The 26,390-nt window shown below is 33.0% G+C and overlaps 4 protein-coding genes across 7 annotated transcripts; all 4 read left to right on the forward strand.

Moving 5' to 3' along the window:
* Nucleotides 1–5,791: 5,791 nt before the first annotated feature.
* LOC112018836 (membrane-anchored ubiquitin-fold protein 3) lies at nucleotides 5,792–8,829 on the forward strand. Its single transcript, XM_065775998.1, has 3 exons — nucleotides 5,792–5,985; nucleotides 7,925–8,095; nucleotides 8,648–8,829. Exons 1-3 carry the CDS (start codon nucleotides 5,856–5,858, stop codon nucleotides 8,827–8,829), a joined length of 483 nt encoding a protein of 160 aa, XP_065632070.1. The 5' UTR covers nucleotides 5,792–5,855.
* Nucleotides 8,830–19,622: 10,793 nt separating this feature from the next.
* Nucleotides 19,623–20,377, forward strand: LOC112015796 (dehydrin Xero 2). Its single transcript, XM_024048230.2, has one exon. The coding sequence runs from the start codon at nucleotides 19,778–19,780 to the stop codon at nucleotides 20,081–20,083; it is 306 nt and encodes a 101-aa protein (XP_023903998.1). The 5' UTR covers nucleotides 19,623–19,777; the 3' UTR covers nucleotides 20,084–20,377.
* A 2,070-nt stretch (nucleotides 20,378–22,447) lies between these two features.
* Nucleotides 22,448–22,968, forward strand: LOC112018876 (large ribosomal subunit protein eL27). Its single transcript, XM_065775999.1, has one exon. It carries the CDS (start codon nucleotides 22,573–22,575, stop codon nucleotides 22,966–22,968), a length of 396 nt encoding a protein of 131 aa, XP_065632071.1. The 5' UTR covers nucleotides 22,448–22,572.
* On the forward strand, nucleotides 22,968–25,523 carry LOC112018701 (large ribosomal subunit protein eL27). Of its 4 annotated transcripts, none has more exons than XM_065776020.1 (3): nucleotides 22,968–24,386; nucleotides 24,510–24,612; nucleotides 25,334–25,523. In XM_065776020.1, exon 1 carries the CDS (start codon nucleotides 23,055–23,057, stop codon nucleotides 23,454–23,456), a length of 402 nt encoding a protein of 133 aa, XP_065632092.1. In that variant the 5' UTR covers nucleotides 22,968–23,054; the 3' UTR covers nucleotides 23,457–24,386; nucleotides 24,510–24,612; nucleotides 25,334–25,523. The 4 variants fall into 4 exon arrangements, with proteins under 4 accessions (XP_065632092.1, XP_065632091.1, XP_065632090.1 ...); XM_065776019.1 differs by lacking the exon at nucleotides 24,510–24,612 and having other exon boundaries at nucleotides 22,968–23,911; nucleotides 24,211–24,386; XM_065776018.1 differs by having other exon boundaries at nucleotides 22,968–24,612.
* The last annotated feature ends 867 nt before the right edge of the window (nucleotides 25,524–26,390 follow it).

The raw sequence follows: 26,390 nt of genomic DNA on the forward strand, positions 1-26,390 counted from the left end.
AAGTTTTTTCTTGATTTTGTAGTCAAACATGAAAACCAAAGAGATTAATGTCGATGATAAGAACTTTGTTTGGGTACATTGCATAATTTCCAAAAAGATAGCAAAGTCATGGTTTGCATCTTTGTTATAAATTGCTTACAAAGTTTGCATCTTTACATTTGCATTGAGTTTCGGATTAAAGTGTTTTCTTCTTAGTTCTAACACTGAGTTTTGTTTACTATTCACTTACAAAGTTTGCATCTTTACATTTGTTATAAATTACTAATATGTGATTAGATGCACATTATGCCTAAAATTCACTATCCTTATATTTGACTTTTTGTTCGTTTGGCACCTATAACAATGAAGAAAGCACTATTGTGGACCGATAGATGATACTTTTTGCAAGCTGCAAAAGAACTTAGTGATCAATGGAATCTCACGCGAATTGGAGAGGACTCGGCTGTAGATGTCTGGATGGCAGATGTGAATCACTATGTTTTTAAAATTTTCAGTGAAGGTAAATGTTATGAACAATGTAAATTTTCGGAAAGAGATTTATTATTCTATATTTACGCAAGTTTGGTTGCCTTCTTGGAGTGGATCACTCCATCCTGTCTTTCTACTAGAATTTTTTATTCAAATTATTATCTGAAATTTTATTTGAATTTTCCTATTGTTGTTACTATCATATATTATCATTCCAATTGTTCAATTAGAATCTGAAATTGGAGTCTCATTTTACTATACATGTGTACAATCTAATTATTTTTAATTTTGCTGTCATGTGCAGAAGCCAATGAGATGAAATTAATAACACATTAAACACTCATGTTTTGGGAATCGATAGTACCAATTTAAATCCATTGGACTTGCTTCGTGATAATACAACTATGAAAGATGTATAAAAACACGCATAAACCCATCTCTCTATAAAAAGAAATTTGAGACAATTTCTTTTATCAGTCATGGAACTTCAGAGGTTTTTTCTTCACACAAATGTCCATCATGTTACAAAATGACCTATCGTAAAATTACAAAATGAGTACAACTCTGAGGGAGTTTTTTTTTTTAATTTTAAATTTTTTAAGCTGCAAAAATTTCAATCACCAATAGAGATTGAAGATTCAAAAGCGTGAATGGATTTTTTGAATAAACATTGTCACCAAGGTTCATCTTTCTGTGTAAAATATATGTACTGCTAAGTTTTGTTAATAAAATTTTCTAGTTAATAATATGAATTTAGACTTAAATGAGCCTTTTAAACATGAATAAACTCAGTGCTACATACTAGTATATATATATGCAAAACTTAGAGAAAATTTAATTAAAATTTGAAATTAGAATCTAATTGTGTGTCATGTGTCTAAATTTATATGGAAACCACACTATAATTATCCACTTAAGTTTGTGTCATGTGTCTACTTAAGTTTTTTAAATTTTTGTACTAAGTGAGTTAATAAGTGCAAAATATTAAGAATCTAGTATTAATAAACTATAAAATTAAATAATAATAATTAAATAAAAAACCAATCACATATACTAAAAAAAAAAAAGTCAACGCACAGCAAAGATCACCACACGTTCTATCTTTTTAAAAAGAAAAAAAAATTCATAAGTAGTATTAAATCTATATATATATATATATATTAATAAGCAAAATTTAGAGAAAATTCAATTAGAATTTGAAATTAGAATCCAATTTTATGCCATGTGTCTAAATATTAAGTGAGTTAATAAGTGCAAAATATTAAGAATCTAATATTAATAAACTATAAAATTAAATAATAATAAATAAATAAATAACCAATCACATATACTCAAAAAAAAAAAAAATCAATGCACAACAAAGATCACCAAACGTTCTATCTTATTAAAAATTAGAAAAAAAATCATAAGTAATATTAAATCTATATATATATGTGTGTGGGGGGGGGGGGCATTTTTTACTTCAAGGAAACTCATGTGTACTTCTAGGCAATTTTTGCTCTTTTGTCCCACATTGGAAGGAAATCCTTCCTCTTTGCACCTTATAAGGCATGAACCAATGAGAAAAAGTACCACTAGTTTGGTTTGAAATTATAATTCAATTTGATGCCATGTGTCTAAATTTATGTGAGGATCATATTATAATTATCCACTTAAGTTTGTTTCTTGTGTCCACTTAAATTTTTTAATATTTGTGCCAAGTAAATTAATGGGTACAACATATTAAGAATCTAAAATTAAATAATAATAATAATAATAATAAAAACAATTCCGTATACTCAATAAAAGTTACCACACAACAAAGATCAACACACGTTCTATTTTTTTTTTTTTTTTTAGGATAAATGGCAGACTATCTTATCAAAAATTAGAAAAAAAAAATCATAAATAGTATTAAATTTAGGTAAGAATTTTAATATATGACTAATTACATTTATTTTTTAAAAAAAATTGACTAATTATTTATATTTTTATGATAAAAATTGTGTTTAATTTTAAATATATCTATACATATGCATGGGTTACATGCTATTTTTTTAATAATTGTACTGATTATTTATATTTTTATAGTAAAAATTGTGTTTAATTTTAAATACATAAATGTGTTTGCATGGATTACATACTAGTTTTATTAAAGAGACAAAGAGTATTTTTAGACATAAATAATTAATCTAAGCAAATGTCAAACTCTCTGTGACATCTCTTTTTGTTGTCTATTTGAATGTTGTCAAAACTAGACTTTCACAACAAATTGAAAGATGATTTTTTACAAACACTTTGATTTTATACATTAAAGGAGAAATTGAAGCAACATTTAATAAAGAATGAATTATACTTGATTTTCAATATATTAAAAAAAAAAGGTTCTCTTTTGATAATAAATACTAATTTAGATTTTCATGAAAAACATTTCGTACTTCAACCCCTCTAACTCAAAATCCTAACTCAATCCCTAATTCTCATGTAAACCCACCACTATTACTATTTTCTATTGTCTACGATTAACAACTTACCAACTAGATAGTTGTGATATATGTTGTAACTTTAGACTTAATGAAAACATATGCAATAAAGCTATGACCACAATAATTTCATAGCAAAATTAAATTGTTTTTTGTCAAAAGATACTATAAAATAAAAAAATAAAGTAATTATCTTTAAGATGCAAATTATGGTAGGACCATATATGAGATGGTAGGAAAATTATGCTTTTTTTTTTTTGAGAGAGTTTCAACCTATGGCGTCCGCTCCTGATGATAGCTCTTTATCATCAGACCAAGACACCAATCAGTTTTTGGTGTAGGCGGGGATTGAACCCCAGATCTCTTATACAACCATTAGAGACTTTACCAGTTGAGCTAACTAGAACCCACAGGAAAATTATGCTTTGTTCTCAAATTAGGATTTATGTTGTGACCCTATCATAGCTCAATATATGCTTTGTATTCATAACATTTTGTCCACAAATTTGCTATGTACCCAACTTATTAAATTACAGATTATGAATGATATTTAAGTTAGGATTTTTTTAAAAAAAATTTTTTTGTAATAACAAAGTATGACGTGATTTTTCGAATTTTTCTACATAAGCAAAATTTATAACAAAAATAACACGTTTGACGTTTCCAGCTCTTTAAGAACTAAAAATTAACTTCTCCAAGAACTAGTATCATGATTTTAGTGGTCATGCACAATGCAAATGCATGCACATACATAAATGATATCATTATGGTGCTTTAACCTGTTTTCATGTCTAGACTCCTCCATCTTCAAGCCTCTACATAAGAAGTTCATTTTAAAATTGGAGCTAGTCTCCTTGTTACACGTTACCTAGAGAAACATACAAAAATTATCAAGATGGAGCTAGAAATTTTTGTTTGGAGAGCCGAGTCATGACACTAATATATTACACACTTTTTTATTTGATTAGTTATATATATACACACACCCAAAAAAAAAAAAAACTTTGCATTTTCTATCAAAATTATGTTGGTTTATATTGTATACCAAATAACCAAAGTAAGTAAAAAAAAAAAAAAATTTTTGAATTAATGAAATTTTCAAAAATATCAATGATTCAAAACTTGGAGGAACAAATTTGGCTCCAAATATGTTTAGAAATATTTTACTCTAACCTATTATATGGTAACTAAAAAGACATTTCATGTGTAATTTTAATTACAAAATTCTTTTTAATGAGTCGATGACTTATTTAAGCGCTGCATAATAAGGAATTTTTAAAAATTTGGTGCGCGGGGGTGGGGGGGAGAGGGGGGAATGGCCCCCACCATGTGTGTAGCTCCACCCCTAAAAATAATATGACATTATGGACAAACTTAGATGTTATTTCTTGGATTTCCCTCTTAAAATTTAGCTATATGACTTTTTTCTCATAGGATGAAATTGTATTTTTAGTTAAGTACTGTCACGTAGCTAAATTTTAAAAAGGAAAATCTAAGAAATAGTACCTAAGTTTGGCTTTGACATTATATACACTATTAGATTAGATTAAAAAATATATTTCATGTATAGTTTTAGTCACAAGATTCTTTTTAACAAGCCAATGACTTGTTTAATCAAAACTTAATAAGCAATTTTTTAAAATTTTGGGGGGCCATGGTGCCCCCCACCCCATGTGTGTAGCCCCACCCCTAAAAATAATACGACATTATGGACAAAATTTAGGTGTTGTTCTTAGATTATCCTCTTAAAATTCAACTATATGGCTTTTTTCTTATATAATGGAAGTATATTTTTAATTAAGTACAACCACATGGCTGAATTTTAAAATGAGAAGCTAAGAAATAACATTTAAATATTATACATAAGTTTTGCTTTGACATTTATACACTATTAGATTAGATTCAAAAAATATATTAATCTTGTATATATTTATATAAATATATATATATATATATATCTATATATTAAGAGCATTCACAACAAGAGTGTCAAACCCACTCAAAAGTTATTTTTAATATCTTAAATCACAAAATTATGCTCCATCAAAGATGTCATATCTAAAATAATTTGATATCCTGTTACAGTGAACTCTCATAAATGAGAGCTCATTGTAGCAACTTATTATTATTTTAATAAGATGTTTATATTATTATAAATAAAATAATAAAAAAAAGTAAAAACTTTAACATGGGGGGAATTGTAAAGTAGATCGATAAATTTATACTATTCTTTTTCTTTTTGAAATTCTTGATGAGAATGTTCTAATTGTTAAGTTATCCCTCGTCTTCTAAGAATCAAATTATATGGAAAGAAGGTTATAACTTTATTTTTAAAGAGATAAAACTTAAGTAGAATTTTTTAATATCTTAAAGAAAGGTGTTGTCATTTTCGTAATGATACTAAACGCTGTCGTTTCGATGTCGATATTTCTACCTCCACTGTATGGCAATCAATGCTTCTCAAAAAAAAAAAAAAAAAGTATGGCAATCAAAAACGCGTTGTGTACTGTATAGTTGGTGTTTTTTTTTTTTTCCTTTTCTTTTTTCAATTTTTTGGATTGAAGAATTCGGAAAAGAAAAAGAAACCACTTTTGTTTTGTCTTCTTCAGCTCACCCAACAAACCTTCGATCTTTCAAAACCACCCACACACAACACAACACCAAAAAACAAACAGAACAAAAGTCCCAATTTTTTTTCCCAAAAAAAAAAAAAAAAAAACCCAAAAAGCCAAAACAAAGATCATCACCATCATCATCAAAAAAAGGTTTTAAAAAAAAAAAAAACCATTCATCTTATGTTGTTATTGTTTTTTGTTTCCTTAATTTCACCAAATAATTCTAGATCTTTTTGTTTTATAAAGCTGCGGTCGGTGGGACACGTGGAAGGAAGCGATTGGAGGAGGAAAAGTCAAAACGGTGTCGCAGATGCCGGAGGAGGATTTAGTTGACATAAAGTTCAGGCTGTACGATGGGTCTGATTTGGGCCCATTTCGGTACTCATCGGCCTCCACGGTCGATATGCTTAAGCAGAGGATCGTCTCCGATTGGCCCAAAGGTTTGGTCTTTTTGCCTTTTTCACTATGACCCAGTTCCCTAAATTCAATTTTCTCAATTGGGTTTTTCTTAATTTTAATCTTTTATTGTAATTTGTTTCTTGTTTTTTTCAATCTGGGTTTTGTGGATCTTTGTTAGTAATAATTTAAGGTTGTAAGTTGTAACTTGTGTTTACTTGCGGAAACATTTAACATAGTATTGTGAATGGATCACTTGTCGCCCGAAATTTTAATAAAAATTATAGAAATGGACACTTGGCGCAAAATTAGGTTACTGATTCAAATTAAGATAGGATGGTTTAAGGTTGTTTACTGCATAGGCATTATAAAATTTGAGGAAACGTGTAACAGAGTATTATGAATGGATCACTTGACCCAAAATTTTAATAAAATTATTAAAATGGACACTTGGCGCAAAATTAGACTACTATTAAAAGCTAATTTGGGTTCTGATTTTCGCTTATTTTCTTACTGATTCAAATTAAGATAGGATGGTTTAAGGTTGTTTACTGCATAGGTATTATAAGATATACTAGACATGATCTTACAAGCTGATGTGTTACTAATAACAAAAAGGTGACTATTTTATTCGTCACAACGTTGGTTTGTAAGTTTTGTGTGGCAAATAACTTTATTAAGAGTTCTTTGTATGGACAGGAACATGGAGGAAGATCCTCATAAGATTATAGGGATGAATGATACACTCTAGTAGGTGGTGTTGTATGTGTCATTGTAGTGGGGAGACAGTGGAGCACTTTTTGTTACATTGCAGTGTTGCATATGCTTTGTGGAGTTTTGTCTTTCATTCCTTTGGGTTTTATTGGGTATTACCAAAAACAGTCCCTGACCTTTTGTTTTGATGGACACTTAGCGCAAAATTATATGACTATTAAAAGCTAATATGGATTCTGATTTTCGTGTATTTTCATAATGATTCAAATTAAGATAGGATGGTTTAAGGTTGTTTACTACATAGGTATTCTAAAATTTACTACGCATGATCTTACAAGCTGATGTGTTACTAATAACGAAAAAAAGTGACATAATTATATTCATCACAAAGTTATTTTGTAAGTATTTTTGTCGTAAAATAATCTTATTCTTCACTTGTGATAAACTTATTAAGAGAAGAATGATACACTTTAGTAGGTGGTGTTGTATGTGTCGTTGTAGTCGGGTGATAGTGGAGCACCTTTTGTTACATTGCAGTGTTACATATGCTTTGTGGAGTTTTGTCTTTCATTTCGTTGGGTTTTATTGGGTATTACCAAAAACGTTCCCTCACTTTTTGTTTTGGTGGCGGAATTGGGTAGGTAAAAAAAATTTCAGATTTTTGGGAATTTGGTTCCATTATGTTTGGTGTAGACTTTGTGGCAGTAAAATAATTGTCGTAATTTTAAGGATAAGGAAATTTCAAGAATCCAATTGGTTGAGCTGTTTGCTAGATTGTTGTTTGATTGGGCTCAAGCGTGGGGCTTTACCGATTGTGACTCCATCTTTGAGTTTTTATAATCATTATCTTTCTGTACATAAACTTGTAATTCTTTAGACTTCTTTGTGTTCATTCATGCTCGCAGTAGTTCTGCTCAATAAAATACTGGTTTACCTATTAAAAAAAAAAAAAGAAGTAAGTCTTTTGTGTAAAAATTTGTAATAGTTTTAGCACTTTCCTAGAAGGAAAAAGTAATTTAGAAATTTATTTATTATGTTGTTAATGTAGCATCAATCATGTTTATCATCAGGTCAGTCTGTAAGGTTAAAATGTTGTTGTTTCAGTTCTGTGAATTTGAAAGCAGTTAAAATGTTGATCAATCTTGCTTGCCAATGTTTTCTTTAGTAAATTTTTTATTTTTTATTTTTTATAATAAATTTTTTAATTTAGAGGTTTAATTTTCTGTGTTTTGTTTTGACTCTTTTTACAATGATCTTTTCAATTGTTAGGTAAAACAATCATACCAAAGGCAGCAAGTGAAGTGAAACTGATTAATTCCGGTAAAATTTTGGAAAACAACAAGACTGTTGGCCAATGTAAAATGCCTTTTGGTGATAATGGCAGTGGTGTTATCATAATGCATGTAGTCGTACAGCCATCCCTGGCAAAGACCAAAACAGGTGATTCCATTGTGGATTAATATATGATGAATGTTTTGTTCCACAATGATAATGCTTTTTATATTTAATTGGCTTTGAAATTTAGTTTAATGCTTGTGTAAAAAAAAAGAAAAAAAAAAGAAAAGGTTTTTAGTACCAAGTTGAGCTCACTTGAGTAGAAACTTCCACTTGCTGATAGCTCAGTTCACATTTACATGATATGATACCCTATTCTTTTGGAGTAGGTTTTACTTTTACTGATTGTTCATAGTTTGGGTATCCAGTTATGCTTAATGCTATTTGGCAGAACAAAAGCCCCTTTTAGAGCAGTCAATACTGCAATAAGGAAGATATTTAAGATAGAGCTATAACCTTTCATGGTCAGACTATCAGCCACAAGACTCACCAGGAGAGGTCTTTTATGTGAAAAAGATAAGGATCCAAATGCAAACAATAGGACCTCTAAGCTCAATGCCTCACAAAGTCCTTCATGAGAAATGTTGTAGTAATGTTCCAAGATGGAGGTTATATTAATTACTGTCATTCTTAGCATGTTGCTGTCTTTTATTGCAGCAATTATGTCAAGTTTAGGAGTCACCCAGTTCTGTGTGGAACTTGATTGGACAACTAATATGGGGCACGTGAAATCTTTTTTACAATGTACTTCTCAAGGTCAAGCTTTGATTTCCTTGGATGATGTTCCTTCTTTCTTCTCATTCTTCCTTGGAGATTTTTCTCTTCCCANAAATGTTTAAGTTAACAAAAAATTTCTTATGGGGTTTGTAATAATAGGAATCAATGTGTTTTACTTTAATCAGTTACAAACATGAACTGATTTCAAGGAAATGAGATTCTAATCTTAAGTTTGTTTATTCTACTCTTTGTTCATAAAATACTTCGAAAATCTCATGAACTGATAGTGTGATAAATAAAATTTAGGAGTTTTTAATATGCGATAAGTCTTTAAAGTCTATTGAGTCCACCAACCAAGTATCATTGAAGTAACTATTTTTTGAAATCACAATGTCTCTGCTCTCTACTACATGAAATTTGGTAGTAGTGTCATTACCCATTAATCAAAAGCAAGAGATTTTGTTTGGGCCTGATGAGATTTGTAAGGTCTAGATGTTGTAGTTGACAGTTGGACTTGGGGAAGGACCATTTCAGGTTTGGATTGGGGCCATTGGGCTGCGTTGAATTGGGAACAATCCATTTGTGGTAGATGGAAGAAGGCAATCCCAATTCAGCCCTTTGCATATATATATATATATATATATTTGTGGAGAAAGAGCCCTTTTCAAATTAAACATGATGGGTTCGGAAACAATCATCTAAAACTTGTCGCAACGAACTTGATTAATGGGAATCGCAAAAAAAAACCTTTGTGATTCACATTCTCATGTAGATATTTTCCATCGTCTTTTATCTTTATCTAGTCAACTTGGAAATTATCTAATTACGAATCACAAAATATCTCAAACTCAGCCCACCCTTGCCTTGTCCCACTTTCACCCCACAGAGGGGACTGAGCGAAAATAGCTATAATCTCAATTTGATTTGGTTAAAATCAAGTTAATGCAATAATCATTAAAAGAAATAGAAGTTAACATATTTTTCAAGAAATGAAATAAAACAAGAAAGAAAAATGCCAGCAGTCATCAAATGAGATTTTTAATGATATTTAAAAGGTAGGCAATTTGGGTGTGAATCTGATGACATTTTGGGTTATCATAAAGATTATTAACAAAAATAGGTATTAATAAATATACAAAGTTAGATTTATTAATGCCATCATATGGTCTTCTTATATCAACACACCACACCCCGAAACAAAATCATTCATTATTCACCAAATTTTCTATCTACCCTCAATCCAAATCAGACCCTTTACAGTATGGAAAAAATTTAACTACAAAATTGATTATATCTTAAGGCTACAAAATCACTCAATAAAATAAAATTATAACATATTTTGAAAATCTAATCGTTAAATTGCATGTTCTTTACGCTCTTAATACACATCTTAAATTTTGTGTCAATTAGATATTATATTTTGTGCATACTTTTAAATTACAAAAACTTGTAATTTAAAAATTTTATTGATGACATAACTATTGATCTTTAGTTTTTTTTTTTTTTTTTTTTTTAAATTTTAAAGATATTTCTTATTATGCATTACCAATTCTATGACAGTTAATGGCCCTAAAAGAAAAATAAGCATTAGTAATGACTAGAGGATATCAGCTTTCAAGTAAAACTAGTAATATTCAATTGAGAGGCAAGGAAAACAAACTAGTAATGCTATTCTTGCAAGAGCGCGCAGTTACACGCTCAAATTCTTGCTTATGATGAGACGGTTCAACAAAATTAGCTTCACAAATGAAGTGCATTTGAAGTGAGCTTGAATGTAAAACCAATACGAATAACTCCATAACCATCACTTCCTGCAGCATTCCAAAGCCTCCAAAAAGGCTGACAAACTTCAAACCCTTTTTTAACAATCCTCCAGAAAGGTTGGAGGATTGACAACATCAAGTACCCTATTGATTTCTACGACTATGGCTTAAGTGCTTTTTTTTTCTTTCTTGAATTTTCTAAGTTAGTCAAAATGATTTGTCATACTAGTTAGCCTAAATGATTTGTCATACTCACAGCACTGCAAAATTCTACACATCTCTCTATGGAAAGACAAAATCTGCAATGGAATTTCAATAAGAAATGTTTGTCTGTTAATGATGGATTCTTTTATGATTGTTTTGCTTCATGAATGGATTATAAATCTAATAATGATACATTAAATGTTTAAGTTAACAAAAAATTTCTTATGGGGTTTGTAATAATAGGAATCAATGTGTTTTACTTTAATCAGTTACAAACATGAACTGATTTCAAAGAAATGAGATTCTAATCTTAAGTTTGTTTATTCTACTCTTTGCTCATAAAATACTTCGAAAATCTCATGAACTGATAGTGTGATAAATAAAATTTAGGAGTTTTTAATATGCGATAGGTCCTTAAAGTCTATTGAGTCCACCAACCAAGTATCATTGAAGTAACTATTTTTTGAAATCACAATGTCTCTGCTCTCTACTACTTGGAATTTGGTAGTAGTGTCATTACCCATTAATCCAAAGCAAGAGATTTTGTTTGGGCCTGATGAGATTTGTAAGGTCTAGATGTTGTAGTTGACAGTTGGACTTGGGGAAGGACCATTTCAGGTTTGGATTGGGGCCATTGGGCTGCGTTGAATTGGGAACAATCCATTTGTGGTAGATGGAAGAAAGCAAACCCAATTCAGCCCTTTTCATATATATATATAGATATATATATATATATATATATTTGTGGAGAAAGAGCCCTTTTCAAATTAAACATGATGGGTTCGGAAACAATCATCTAAAACTTGTCGCAACGAACTTGATTAATGGGAATGGCAAAAAAAACCTTTGTGATTCACATTCTCATGGAGATATTTTCCATCATCTTTTATCTTTATCTAGTCAACTTGGAAATTACCTAATTAGGAATGACAAAATATCTCAAACTCAGCTCACCCTTGCCTTGTCCCACTTTCACCCCACAGAGGGGACTGAGCGAAAATAGCTATAATCTCAATTTGATTTGGTTAAAATCAAGTTAATGCAATAATCATTAAAAGAAATAGAAGTTAACATATTTTTCAAGAAATGAAATAAAACAAGAAAGAAAAATGCCAACAGTCATCAAATGAGATTTTTAATGATATTTAAAAGGTAGGCAATTTGGGTGTGAATCTGATGACATTTTGGGTTATTATAAAGATTATTAACAAAAATAGGTATTAATAAATATACAACGTTAGATTTATTAATGCCATCTTATGGTCTTCTTATATCAACACACCACACCCCGAAACAAAATCATTCATTATTCACCAAATTCTCTATCTACCCTCAATCCAAATCAGACCCTTTACACTATGGATAAAATTTAACTACAAAATTGATTGTATCTTAAGGCTACAAAATCACTCAATAAAATAAAATTATAACATATTTTGAAAATCTAATCGTTAAATTGCATGTTCTTTATGCTCTTAATACACATCTTAAATTTTGTGTCAATCAGATATTATATTTTGTGCATACTTTTAAATTACAAAAACTTGTAATTTAAAAATTTTATTGATGACATAACTATTGATCTTTATTTTTTTTTTTTTTTTTTTTTTGAAATTTTGCAAACATAGAGGATATAAGAAGAAGTTGTAATTCAATGGTGGATTTGTAGCCTAAGGTTACAACTAATTTTGTAGCTAAAGATATTAAGATATTATGTCATCAATAAAAAGATATTAAATAAGTTTGTAGTCTAAGGCTACAACTAATTTTGTAACTAAATTTTGTCCTTACACTATACCAGAGAAAAAAAAAGCTCGGAAAATATAATAAAACCAACAAGAATTTCATGGGCACTACAAGTGGCCATAAAAGCTTCCTCTATTAAGACCTTTGAAACGCCACTCATGCAAATGTTGGCCAAGGATTTCGTGTGTTTCATAATTCATACCATGTTAAGTGCTTTTAATGATCCATATTTAGTATCGAACAATCTAACCATTGATCTCAAGCACTCAAAATCAAGAAAAGGCCATTCACCCTCCTCTCATAGAATTAAGGTTTAAGGATGGAAGAGGCTTTCGATGGTCCATATAGAAATATTCCAATTAAGTCTATGATGCCATGTACGTTGAGCAGAGAGAATGTACAAAGTTTGAGAATTAAGGACATTAATAACAGGTTCCAATTAATTCAACTGCTAAAGTCTTTAATGATTGAATAAGAGGTGTAGGGTTCAATCCCCTCCTACTCTAAAGATCGATTGATGTCTTGGTCTAATGATAAAAGAGCTATCATCAGGAGCGGATGCCATAATTTGAAACTCTCTTAAAAAAACAAATGCTAATATCTAAAATCTTCTTCTTCTTTTTTCAATATATATATATATATATATAAAGTATTTATAGCAAGGATATTAAGGACAAAGTTTGGGGTTGGGTTAAGGTTAAGGTTAACTAGGGTTGAAGAGGTGCGCACGTGGAGTTAGGTTTTTCTTTGTTTTTTAAGTTTTAAGTGAGAATGAATGATGGTTCATTGGGTAACTCTTTGACCATGATTTTAGGGAATTTGATATTCTAGAGTGGAATGAAATGAAGACAAGAATAAAATTATTTACTACATCACCGCTCAACCATTGGTCTGATCGTGATCAAATAAAAGAATCTAAAACCACCTCTTTTTCCAAATATCAATTCGATTCTAATCTGGATCCATCATTAAAATAACTTTTTTACTAACCAATTACAACCATCAATAATTTGCTACTTATAATTTGTTGTAAAAATATTGTGGACGTAATATTTTTATTTATGAAAAGCCCAGTTTTGGAATAGAACTCGATGTTTGTAAAATTAGGTTCTCACTAAATACAGTTGAGGTGATTGTGTCTAATTTGGCTATTTCTAACAAAAATAAAATATGCTAAAGGTACAAACTCTTTTACAAACAGTTGATGTCGAGAGTAATTTTTAAAAGTAAAAAAAAAAAAAAATGATATCGATAGTGGATCCAAAAGAGAAAAATTTGCCACATTAATAATTTTTAGAAAATTAAAAATGTTTTTATATAACATTACTAAAAAAGAAAAAAGCAAGTACTATACTTTCTTTTTTTAAATGAAGTTTTGTTGAAATGAGGTACGGACTCCTCTTGCTCTCTCTCTCTTTGGACTAATCATAGATTGAGCATCCTTTGATACTGCCCTTCGTACAACAATTTCTGAGCCATTTGAGAAGAGATCAGAATAGCAATGCTGCTTGAATTTGTTAAAACAAAATACTATGCATTTAATACTCATAGAGTAAGAATCTTAATCATTGTATGAACACAAAATGTGAATTTATGTGTCTTTGGTCTTTTCTTTCATGAAAATTTTCTTCATGAACTCTTTTAAATATAGGAAGAAACTGTATCACAAGATTAAATCACACTGAATGGCAGATTGTTTATTGAAGTAGGTGATTCATGAAGGCAAAAATTTTGAGAAATCTAGCATGCATGATATTAAGGAGATCAAGTATATATTTCTGAACTATATCTTTTATGGGACTTTTTTTTTTTTTTTTTTTGATGAGAAATAAAACTTCATTAAGCTGGAAAGGAGTACAACAGAAACTCAAATAAGTTACAATGCTCTAGGAGCGGTCAAGTTGGATAAGATGCCGAACCATCGGAGGGCTACATCTTTTCAGACTTGATCCAATTCATTACATTTCGCATACTGAGCAAGGGTGTGAGCTACTGTGTTGTAATCCCTTTTCAAGTGACAAATTTTCCAGCTGCTAAAAGACTTAAGAAGGGAGCAAATGCCTTGATATAGATGGCCTAAGCTGCCATTGAATTCCTTTGCCTGAATGTCTTGGACCACAGTGAGAGCATCTGATTCAAGGATTACATCAGTGAGCTCCATTTCCTTAGCAAGAAGAATTCCTTGTTCAAGAGCAAGGATTTCTGTTTCCAGACTTGAGAATTGCCTTGGTAGTGGCTTACAAAGTGCTGCTATAGGCTCTCCCATGTTGTTCCTTATCACTACTCCTACCCCAGAGTATCTTGCTCCTCCCGATGTAGCTCCATAAACATTAACTTTGTACACACTCGTGGGAGGAACTTCCCATCTGCTTGCTTCATCACTTTGGGAATGACTACATAGTGTAGCAGCTTCTCTGTAGTCTAATCTGATTGTATTAGCAGAAAACCATACATGGTTAGGGAAATGGCATGCATCCTCAAAAAAATTTTGATTTCAATTATACCAAATCGCCCAATATGTTACAAAGAACATTTCAAGATCATTCATAGCTCCATTATTCAGAAATTGCATTGTTATATCAGGTGAAATCAAAATGACTTGTTGTCAGGTTTATAGGACACCCACCCCACTTGTCCCATACTTGTTTAGCTAGATCACATTGAAGAAATACATGGGTGATGGTTTCTATTTCTTTCTCACAGATCGGGCACATGGAATTAATGTTTACCCCTCTTTTGTTAAGATTCAGTCTGGTTGGGAGTCCGTTCATGCAAGCTTGCCACGCGAAGATTTTGATTTTTGTTGGAATCTTTAGATGCCACATTTTCCTCCAAAGGAGGATTCTCGAGCTTCAGATGAGCATTCTCCAATATCCTCTGCTTCCACCAAACTAAGGGCTATATAATAGACGCTCTTAACAATGAACTCCCCTTTCCTATTGCCAATCCATATGAGCTTATCTTCTGGTAAGTTATAACTCAAAGGAATATTTAGGATTGAGTCTGCCTCGAAAGGAAGGAAGACAGATCTGATTACATCAGCTTTCCATCTTTTAGTATCAGAGTCAATAAATGCTGAGACCATAAGAAAATCATTAATGTGCCTAGGGGGAGTTACTACCTTGTAGGTTGAGGGGTTGGGAAGCCATTTGTCTCCCCAAATGTCAATTAGTCGCCCATTTCCCACTCTTCATCGGGTGCCTTTTTTTATTACTTCCAATGCTTGAAAGATGCTACGCCAAGCATATGAAGGATTGCAGCCAAGTTTTGAATTGAGCACATCACCATAGGGGTAGTATCTTGCTTTGTAAATCCGTGCAATTAGAGACTGAGGATTAGAGAACAATCTCCAACCTTGCTTTGCTAGTATAGCATGGTTAAAAGCTTGAAGGTTCCTAAAACCTATACCTCCTTCTAATTTAGACTTGTAAAGCTTCTTCCAACTAACCTATGCTATTTTTGATTCTTGATCTCTTTGGCCCCACCAAAACCTTCTCATCATACCTTCAATATAATCACAAAGACTTTTAGAAAGTAGGAAACAACTCATGGTGTAGGTGGGTATGGCTTGAGCTACTGCCTTTATGAGCACTTCTCTTTCCTCCATGGAAAGCAATTTTTCTTTCCAACTAGACAATTTCTTAGCAACTATCTCCTTTACATATGCAAACACCACTGTTTTGGATTTACCAATGATAGAAGGCAGCCCAAGGTACTTGTTATGTCTTGAGTCTTGCATCAGGCCCAATACTTCCAATAACTCATGTTTAAGCTCAGGTGGAGTGTTATGGCTAAAGAACATTGAAGACTTATCTACATTGATTTTTTGTCCAGAGGCTGCTTCATAGAGATTGAGGATGGCTATAAGCTTCTGACATTCTTGTGTGCTTGCCTTGCAGAAGAGAAGGCTATCGTCGGCGAAGAATAGATAGGTGAACATGGGGTAGCCTCTATTTATGGTGACACCACTAAGCATATTGTTTCTAGCTGCATCATTTATAAGAGATGAGAAACCATTTGTACAAAGAAGGAACAAGTAAGATGATAGGGGATCTCCTTGCTAGAGTCCCCTAGATGGGATAATGCACCCGTGGGCTACACCATTAATCAGGACAGAGTAAGTAACAGTTGTAATGCAGTGCATAATAAGGCTGACCCATCTTTCATGAAATCCCAGTTTTTCCATTACTTTCTCAATGAAACCCCACTCAACTCTATCATATGCTTTGCTCATGTCGAGCTTGACAGCCATAAAGCACTTGTTCCCCTCTCTTTTATGATCCAAGTAGTGCATAAGCTCAAAGGATATTAACACATTGTCAGTGATAAGCTGCTCAGAGAGGAAGGCACTCTGATTTTCAGTGATGATTTGAGGGAGAATGGTTTTGAGTCGGTTAGCTAGGACCTTAGATATAAGCTTATAGATGACATTACTTAAACTTATAGGTCTAAAGTCTGTCATTTTGGTGGGGTTTTTTATTTTTGGGATCAACGTAATATTAGTCCTATTAATCTCAGCCATGGACATGTTAGAATTTAGAACATTCAACACCATGCACGTAACATCATTACCCACAACATTCCAATATTTTTGAAAGAAAATAGCTGACATACTATCTGGTCCAGGGGCTTTTGTGGGGTGCATTTGCTTGAGGGCCACCTCAACCTCCTCTTTTGTGAATTCTTTGATGAGGCTCTGGTTCATCTCACTTGTGACCCTTTTAGGTATTGTGGCAGTAACTTCTGCTATTCTGCTGGGGTAAGAAGTGGTGTAGAGCGTCTCGAAGTATGGCACAGTAATGTCTGCAATGCCATCCTTGGAGTTGCACCAATTGCCTTCTTCGTCCATTAAACAGAGGATTGTATTCTTCTTTTTCCTCTCTGATGCTTTGAAATGGAAGTACTTTGTATTTTTATCTCCTAGCCCAAGCCATTGAACTTTAGCCCTCTATTGCCACATTATTTCCTCATTATCCAAGAAGTCATTTATCTCTTTTCTTAACTTATTAATTTCTCCTCCTATTCTTCCTTCTCTATCTCCTACTACCATATCACTGAGAGCTTTTCTTTTGTCTCGGATTTGCTTCGGAACTCTTCCAAAGGTTGACATATTCCATTGGTTAAGCTCTGCTGCACACTGACTTAGTCTTGCACCACTAGGGGTATTTTGGCTTGTACTGTCTCTCTAAGCAGCCTCAATTATATCCCTGCATTCTTTCTTTTTTGTCCACATTGCCTCAAAATGGAATCAATGCTTCCTCGGTGGTTGGGGAGCAAAGGAATCCGAAATTAACAAAGCAAAATGATCCGAGGTTGAATCCACTATATGGTGAACTCTAACTTCTCTGTAGTTATCGATCCAGTTTTGTGTTGCCAAAGCTTTGTCTAACCTTAGATAAACTTTGTCCTCCCTCTCCTGCATATTACACCAAGTGAAACGTGGGCTAGTGTAACCTAAGTCTTTGAAGCCATAAGTGTTGACTGCTAATCTGAACCCTTCCATTTGTTTTTGGGTTCTCCGCACACGTCCCAAGTTTTCATCCACTGATAGTATCTCATTAAAATCCCCAAGGCATAACCATGGTAGATGAAACTTTCTATTCAGTGCTTTTAATTGGTCCCACGACTCCTTCCTTCTATGCGTTTCAAACTGCCCATAGAAGCCAATAATTCTCCACTTGAACCCAAATGGCTCATCAGTTATGATAGCATCAATAACATTTCCAGTATATCCCATGATCTCTAGTTTGAACTCCTTTTTCCACAACATCACCATTCCACCACAATTCTCAGACTTAGGTACAATTAAACCAAAAACAAACCCAACCCTCTCTTTTGCACGTTCCATGCCTTTTTTGTGTAATTTAGTCTCCATTAAGAAGACTACATCGGGATCCCAACGCTGCTTCATTTCACGCAGCGCATCAACTATCTGGGGGTTCCCAAGCCCCTGACAATTCCAACTCAAGGCCCTCATTGCTCCTGGTGGTGCTGCGTCACAGCCACTGCCAATATAACATTCATCTGGTTATCACCAGAGTTGTGCACTTCACATGCCCGTTTATGGGGCCTTTCATTCTCATTTTCAAATTCCTCATGTCTTTCTCCTCTTTTCGTGCCCGCTAAAGGGGGTTGGGCTAGCATATTCAGATTTTGGGCCTTACCCTTTTCCCTAGCTACCTGTTTCAACTTTCCTCTACCTTGGGCTTTCTTTTCTTTTCCTAAGCCCACTTGGGATAAATCACTTACCTTACGTTCATCAGCTTGTGACATACTCTTGAAAGGGCTGGTGACTTCCTGCTTTTCTTCACTGGGCTTTTGGGCTTGGCCCACGGTTAATAAGGCATCTTCATTCCTTTTGAACAGGATATTTAGGATCTTCTCAAGAAGATATTCTAAACAGTTTGCTAAATAGTCCTAATAATATTCCTAGGCATGAGGAGTCCAATTCTAATTTAACAATTCGTGCACCCATTTATAGCCTAACCCATAACCATAAAATAATTCAGTTGTGCACATCTGTCACCTAAACACATAAATAAATGTGTTATGAGCCCATGCGTGATTTTAATTCAACTTTTTGATATTATATTTTTTAAAAAGTTGAGGTTTTACAACGTGAAACTTAGAGGTCGGTTTCACATTTTTACCTTGTTTTGATTTTCTTAATGCAAGTTATCTACACGCGGGACCTACGACTATGAGATGATCAAAATATCTTTGATACATATCCAACACCTGCAGTAAAGCATTAACACCAAACTAGAGAGAGGCAGCAGAATCGAAAAGTCACGTCGACCAAGATATACATCACCTGGGATCCACGGCTATTTTTTCATGCTTCCATATATTCAAACTTGGTCCTTGTTTTCATGAACCTGGCGACGTGTCGTCCCATCTTCTCATTACCGACGCGAAAAATAATATATTCACAATATTTATATAATAAATTTTAAGTAACAAGTTATTATTAGTTATTATTGTTATGATAAAAAAAATAATCTTAATATTAAGTTCAAATTTAAACATATAATAACTAATTACTTACTATTTATTATGAAAATACTGTGAACGAAACACCTTTTATTTTATCACAATAAATGTTGCAGATGCTTTATTAAACTCTTGCCACGTTTAACAACCTAAAAGCGCGTCCAAGTCCAACTACTCTACCACATACCACACATGCTCGCCTATATAAATCCTAATCCTACACCATAGTTTTCATACATCTTCGAATATTCACAATCTACTTGTTTTTACACTTGTTTTTGTTATACTCAGTAATTAGCCAAATTAGTTATAGCTTCGACTTTTGCTTATTAAAAGCTCCTGCTTTTGCTCTTTCACTTTGAAAATGTCGCATTACCAAAACCAGGGGAAGAAGGGGTTGACAGAGAAAATAAAAGAGAAGATACCAGGTCTTGGGCGCAAGCATAATGATCCGTACCAGCAAGGTCACACAACTTCAACTACAGCCCCAGGTTACTACGAGGGCCAACATCATCAGGGGTTGACAGAGAAAATAAAAGAGAACATCCCAGGTGTTGGGCAAGGTCACACAACTTCAACTACAGCCCCGGGTCACTACAAGGGCCAACAACATCAGCAGAAGAAGGGAGTGATGGAGAAGATCAAGGAGAAGCTTCCTGGACACCACTAGGTGGTGTTGATGTCGCATACTCGCATCATATATATATATATATATATATATATATGTTTCTCACTTCTAGGTGTAAATTACGCTTGTTTGTAGGCTAAGCGAGTCCATATGGTACCCTTTTTGTTACAAACAAGTGATATGATATGTTTTTTTTTTTTTTTGGGTTTAATTTTTTTGGGTTTAATAAGTGATGCATACAATCGGGTAATATTGTGTTGTATGCTTCCATTTGTTTGGGGCAAATATTGTGTTTTGTGGAGTTCTTACTTTTAATATAGTGGTGTGCTTTTGTTATTTTTTTGGCTGATATATGATATGCATTTTTTAAAAATTTTAATTGACCTTCATATTGAGGCTTGAAATTGTTTGAAATAGCCTGAACTTCTGCTCTAATTAGGATTGTAACTTTGAGAAAAAATTATATAATAACACAATTGTTGGGAGTTGGGACTTTGGGACAATCTAATCTCGTGTGATACACATATGTCCCAAAAATCCCAGAAGGGATATCATCCAATATTTGTTGGTAGGTGAGCTAATACTATGAGTAAGTGAGATAATAGCATTTCATATTGGTCCAAAACTTTGAAACTGCTTTTGCTAGGGGGATTTCCCATTTCCATGCAAAATAATGAGAGATAAAAGAGTAAAGAGACTAGTCAAAAGTCACAAAATATGAGGTGAGAAACAAACAAGGCAAACGCAGGAGTATATGATTTTGTTGACAATCACTAAGAGCATCTCCAACAGGAGAGCTAAACACAAAAGACTCAGTTTAGAGAGTGAAACCACAAAACATTGGTTCAACAGTTTCTCTAAACCTCAAAAGTTTTTTTGGTTCATATATATGGTACCTGTCCAGCCCTGATGGGTTATTGTATATTAGTAGTTGAATTTCTTCTAATAAAAATTCCAGTCACTGAAATATTATATCAATTCTTTCTTTCTTTCTGTATCACGCTCTTTCCATGTCCTTTTTTTTTTTTTTTTTTTTCAGTCTCTAAAAATTTCTCTAAACGAAGATGAATAATCAAAATACAATCTAGTTCTCATAAAAATAGTCAAATTGTAACACCAAAATCGAATCAGAATAAGAAAAGAAAAAATAGACAGAAGTCGATCTGACCCGACATAGTTTCAATACAAGATTCGGCCGGCATGAATTGAAGTTATGGGTCTGAATATAGAGAGAGAAAGAGAGAGGTTTTTTGGTAAAGGTGTGATGTGAGAGAGTGCTTTGTGTGAGATAGAGAGAAAACAAAAGGGGAAAACCAGTTTAATACATGCTTATCTGCATTCAGCATCAAGACAGAAGCAACGAGCAAAAGGAGTGCTGTTTCGGTCAGTTCTCCATTGTTCTTCAAAGTTTTGAGAGAGAACTTGAAATATGCAGAATGGGCTGTGGGGTATGGAGGGTAATAAATGGGAGAAGATATTTAAACAATTTTTTTATTTTTTTATTCAACCATTGTTTTATTTTTTATTTTTTAATTTTTTTGAGAAACAATTCTTTTCAACCATTGTTACAAGTGCTTTTATCTATTTTTTTTAACTATATTACTGGGATATGTATGGCACACGTGGTAGGTAGCTTAAGTTTCACACAATCTCATTGATGATTGTAGCACTAGTGGGTTATTCAGGGGGAAAAAAAAAAGGTAAATCTGAAAAAAGAGAGAAGAATAAGAAAAAAAAACTAATATGATGATTCTGAACAGTTAATTAAACATTTTTTTAATATTTATTTCGTTAACTTGTATTATTATTTATCTAAATAAAAATAAAAATATGTAATACATTTTTTTTTTATGTTAAGACTTAAAATTAAATAATTTGTATTATTTGATATTTAGTTATTTGCTACTTTGAATTGCTAATTTTATGTTGTATAAGTATATATATATATATATTTGTTTATTTTAGGCCACTCGAAATACTTTGAAAAATGATATGTTGAAATAGGCCGGTATCGAAATATTTTATTTTACTGGACAAATTGAAACGGGGTTCGAAACAGTATTCATAACATTAAAATTAATAACAACTTACTATGTAAACTTTATTACATAAGAGTATTATTTTTTTCTAAAGAAAAATAGTACTAATTTAAAAAAGTTTAAAGATATGATAAAATGTCATAATATTTTTACAATATTAATTTAAAATTAATCTTTGTAAAATAAAATTTTATTAACACTTATCTTTTAAATAAATTGTTCTAAGATTATACATGTATTTACAATTTTTTTTCTTTACCACATACTCTATAACATCACAATTATTAAAAAAAAATATTGTGAAATAATCTATGCTCTACTCTCCATATTTTCTTCCACGCTGCTTTGTACAAACCCAAAAACCTTTTTTTTCTTTCACTTTTTTCACACCCACTCGTTCACTTCTCCCTCACTTTCTTATTTTCCTTTTCTTTTACTTTTCTCCACATAACACCCCCACAGAGAGAGAGAGAGAGAGAGAGAGAGAGAGAAATGGTGAAGTTTTTGAAGCCAAACAAAGCAGTGATACTCCTGCAGGGACGGTACGCAGGTCGTAAGGCCGTGATCGTTCGATCCTTCGACGAAGGCACCCGCGACAGGCCGTACGGGCACTGTTTGGTTGCGGGGATAAAGAAGTACCCGAGCAAGGTGATCCGCAAGGACTCGGCCAAGAAGACGGCCAAGAAGTCCCGCGTCAAGGCCTTCGTCAAGCTCGTCAACTTCCAGCACCTCATGCCCACGCGCTACACCTTGGACGTGGATTTGAAAGACGTGGTCGCCGTGGACTCGCTTCAGTCCAAGGACAAGAAGGTCACTGCGGCCAAAGAGACCAAGAAGAGGCTCGAGGAGCGTTTCAAGACTGGGAAAAAAAAAACCCACATAAATTAAATCCCTCAATTTCACTCTCAGTTTCTCTTCCTCATCCGCCTCCAAAAGAGCGTACATTCAAAATCCAGAGAGAGAGAGAGAGAAATATGGTGAAGTTTTTGAAGCCAAACAAAGCAGTGATACTCCTGCAGGGACGGTACGCAGGTCGCAAGGCCGTGATCGTTCGATCCTTCGACGAAGGCACCCGCGACAGGCCGCACTGTTTGGTCGCGGGGATAAAGAAGTACCCGAGCAAGGTGATCCGCAAGGACTCGGCCAAGAAGACGGCCAAGAAGTCCCGCGTCAAGGCCTTCGTCAAGCTCGTCAACTTCCAGCACCTCATGCCCACGCGCTACACCTTGGACGTGGATTTGAAAGACGTGGTCGCCGTGGACTCGCTTCAGTCCAAGGACAAGAAGGTCACTGCGGCCAAAGAGACCAAGAAGAGGCTCGAGGAGCGTTTCAAGACTGGGAAGAACAGGTGGTTCTTCACCAAGCTTAGGTTCTGAGTCTTTGATTGAATCAATGGAGTCTCTATCTGTTTTTATTGATGTTTGGATAATTATGGCATCTGGGTTTTCGTTGAATTGTTGGATTTTGATGTGTTATGTCTTATTTGGTTGATTTTGGTTAGAATGTTGTTGTGTATGCTTAATTTTATGATACATTGTTATCTGTACTCAATATTCTTCTTTTACAATTACATTTGCCTACACTGCCATGATGGGTATTGTAAATTGGGCAAAACAAAAGAAGCAACTAAGCTTTTACATGATGATAAGCTGTCACATATAATGCCTTGACAAATGGGTTTTGCAAAGAAAGGAAGATAGATAGATGAAGTGTGCAATCAAATGTCCAATGGAGGAGTATCTTTAGATAAAATTACATGTACCACATTGATTCATAATTGGCCTCAGCCCTCAACAATTGCAAATCAAGACTAATCATGAAACCTCGAGAGGTTGGTTTCTATAATTGACATTTTCTTGCCTTTATATTGTGACAAATCCTTGTTTCAACTTGTTTTAACAAATTTATTATGTTTAATTGACAGCCCATGTTCTGTTAGGTTATTTTATTTTTCTCTTAGGGAAGCTGATTGTAAACCATGGAACAGTCAGATTGATAATCAGCAGAAGAAACAATATCTTCTGCTTCGCTTTGAAGGAGATGTGTGCTTTCACATTACCATTCTATCTTAGAGCTGGATATTATCCTATACAGTGTTTTAAATTTCGTTATCCCATTCCCATCTTGCAGGTCATGTTAAGACAATCAGATAAAGCAGAATACCAGGATTCTGGTGATGAGAAGATTCTTAAATTACTATTTAACCACTTTGAAAGTGAGGAAGAAGGTGTTAGAAATGTTGAAACAGAGCGACTGGGGAAAAAACTGCACTTATTGAACCTGAAAAACTTTTTACTGCACTTAAGGTACCTGATTAGATGACTTTGTTAACTTTTCCTCAAGCTTATGATGATTATTCTATATTTACATTTGATGGGGTTTGTATCTTCGTTTTCCTCAAGGTGTTTGTATCTTTTGTTACATTGCAGTGTTACATATGCTTTGTGGAGTTTGTCTTTCATTTCTTTGGGTTTTATTGGGTATTACCAAAAATGTTCCCTCACCTTTTGTTTTGATGACGGAATTGGATAGGTAAAATTTTCTTCAGATTTTTTGGAATTTGGTTCCGTTATGTAGACTTTGTGGCTGTAAAATAATTGCCATATTTTTAAGGATAAGGAAATTTCAAGAATCCAATTGGTTGAGCCGTGTCCTAGATTGTTGTTTGATTAGTCTCAAGCCTGGGGCTTTACCAATTGTGACTTCATTCTTGAGTTTTTATAATCATTATCTTTCTGTGCTTAACCCTTGTAATTCTTTAGACTTCTTTGTTTTTATTCATGCATGTGGTAGTTCTACTTAATAAAATACCGGTTTACCTATAATTAAAAAAAAAGAAAGTATTTTGTGTAAAAATTTATAGTAGTTTTAGCACTTTCCTAGTAGGAAAAAGTAATTTAGAAATTTATTTATTATGTTGTTAATGTAACATCAATCATGTTTGTTGTCAGCTTGGTCTGTAAGGTTATCTTTTGGTAGTAAAATCATAAGTAGCTTTAGCATTTTCTTACAGCATTTGGGTATTTTGAACGGTTGGGTTTGGATTGATAAATTTTGTGATACTGAGGGTTAAACAGTTTGTTGCTGTTGTTGTTTCAGTTTTGTGAATTTGAAAGCAGTTAAAATGTTGATCAATCTTGCTTGCCAATGTTTTCTTTAGTAAAGTCTTTGATTTTGATTTTTGATTTTTTTATAATAAATTTGTTAATTTAGAGGTTTAATTTTCTGTGTTTTGTTTTGACTCTTTTTACAGTGATCTTTTCGATTGTTACGTAAAACAATCATACCAAAGGCAGCAAGTGAAGTGAAACTGATTAATTCCGGAAAAATTTTGGAAAACAACAAGACTGTTGGCCAAGGTAAAATGCCCTTTGGTGATAATGGCAGTGGTGTTATCATAATGCATGTAGTCGTACAGCCATCCCTGGCAAAGACCAAAACAGGTGATTCCATTGTGGATTAATATATGATGAATGTTTTGTTCCGCAATGATAATGCTTTTTATATTCAATTGGCTTTGAAATTTAGTTTAATGCTTGTGTTTGAACTTGATTATGTTTTTTTTTTTTTTTTTTTAATAAAAAAAAAGTTTATAGTACTGAGTTGAGCTCACATGAACAGAAACTTCCACTTGCTGATAGCTCAGTTCACATTTACACGATATGGTACCCTATTCTTTTGGAGTAGGTTTTATTTTTATCGATTGCTCAGAGTTTGGGTATCCAGTTATGCTTTATGCTATTCAGGAGAACAAAAGCCCCCTTTAGAGCAGTCAATACTGCAATAAGGAAGATATTTAAGATAGAGCTATAACCTTAATCATGGTCAGACTATCAACCACAAGACTCACTGAGAGAGGTATTTTATGTGAAAAAGATAAGGACCCAAATGCAAACAATAGGACCTCCAAGCTTAATGCCTCACAAAGTCCTTCATGGCAAATGTTGTAGTAATGTTCCAAGAATGGAGGTTATATTAATTATTGTCATTCTTAGCATGTTGCTGTCTTTTATTGCAGCAATTATGTCAAGTTTAGGAGTCACCCAGTTCTGTGTGGAACTTGATTGGATAACTGAAATGGGGCATATGAAATCTTTTTTACAATGTACTTCTCAAGGTCAAGCTTTGATTTCCTTGGACGATATTCCTTCTTTCTTCTCATTCTTCCCCGGAGATTTTTCTCTTCCCAAAATAAGTTTTTTATTTATGTTGTTTGAGGGTTTTCTTTTACCTAAGAAATTATGGTCCAATCCCTTACAAATTGAATTAGATTTCCCACATTAAACATTCCACGCTGCCAATCTATAACT

This window comes from Quercus suber, unplaced genomic scaffold, assembly GCF_002906115.3.
Source record: "Quercus suber isolate HL8 unplaced genomic scaffold, Cork oak 2.0 scaffold_125, whole genome shotgun sequence".
NCBI classification, from domain to species: Eukaryota; Viridiplantae; Streptophyta; class Magnoliopsida; order Fagales; family Fagaceae; genus Quercus; species Quercus suber.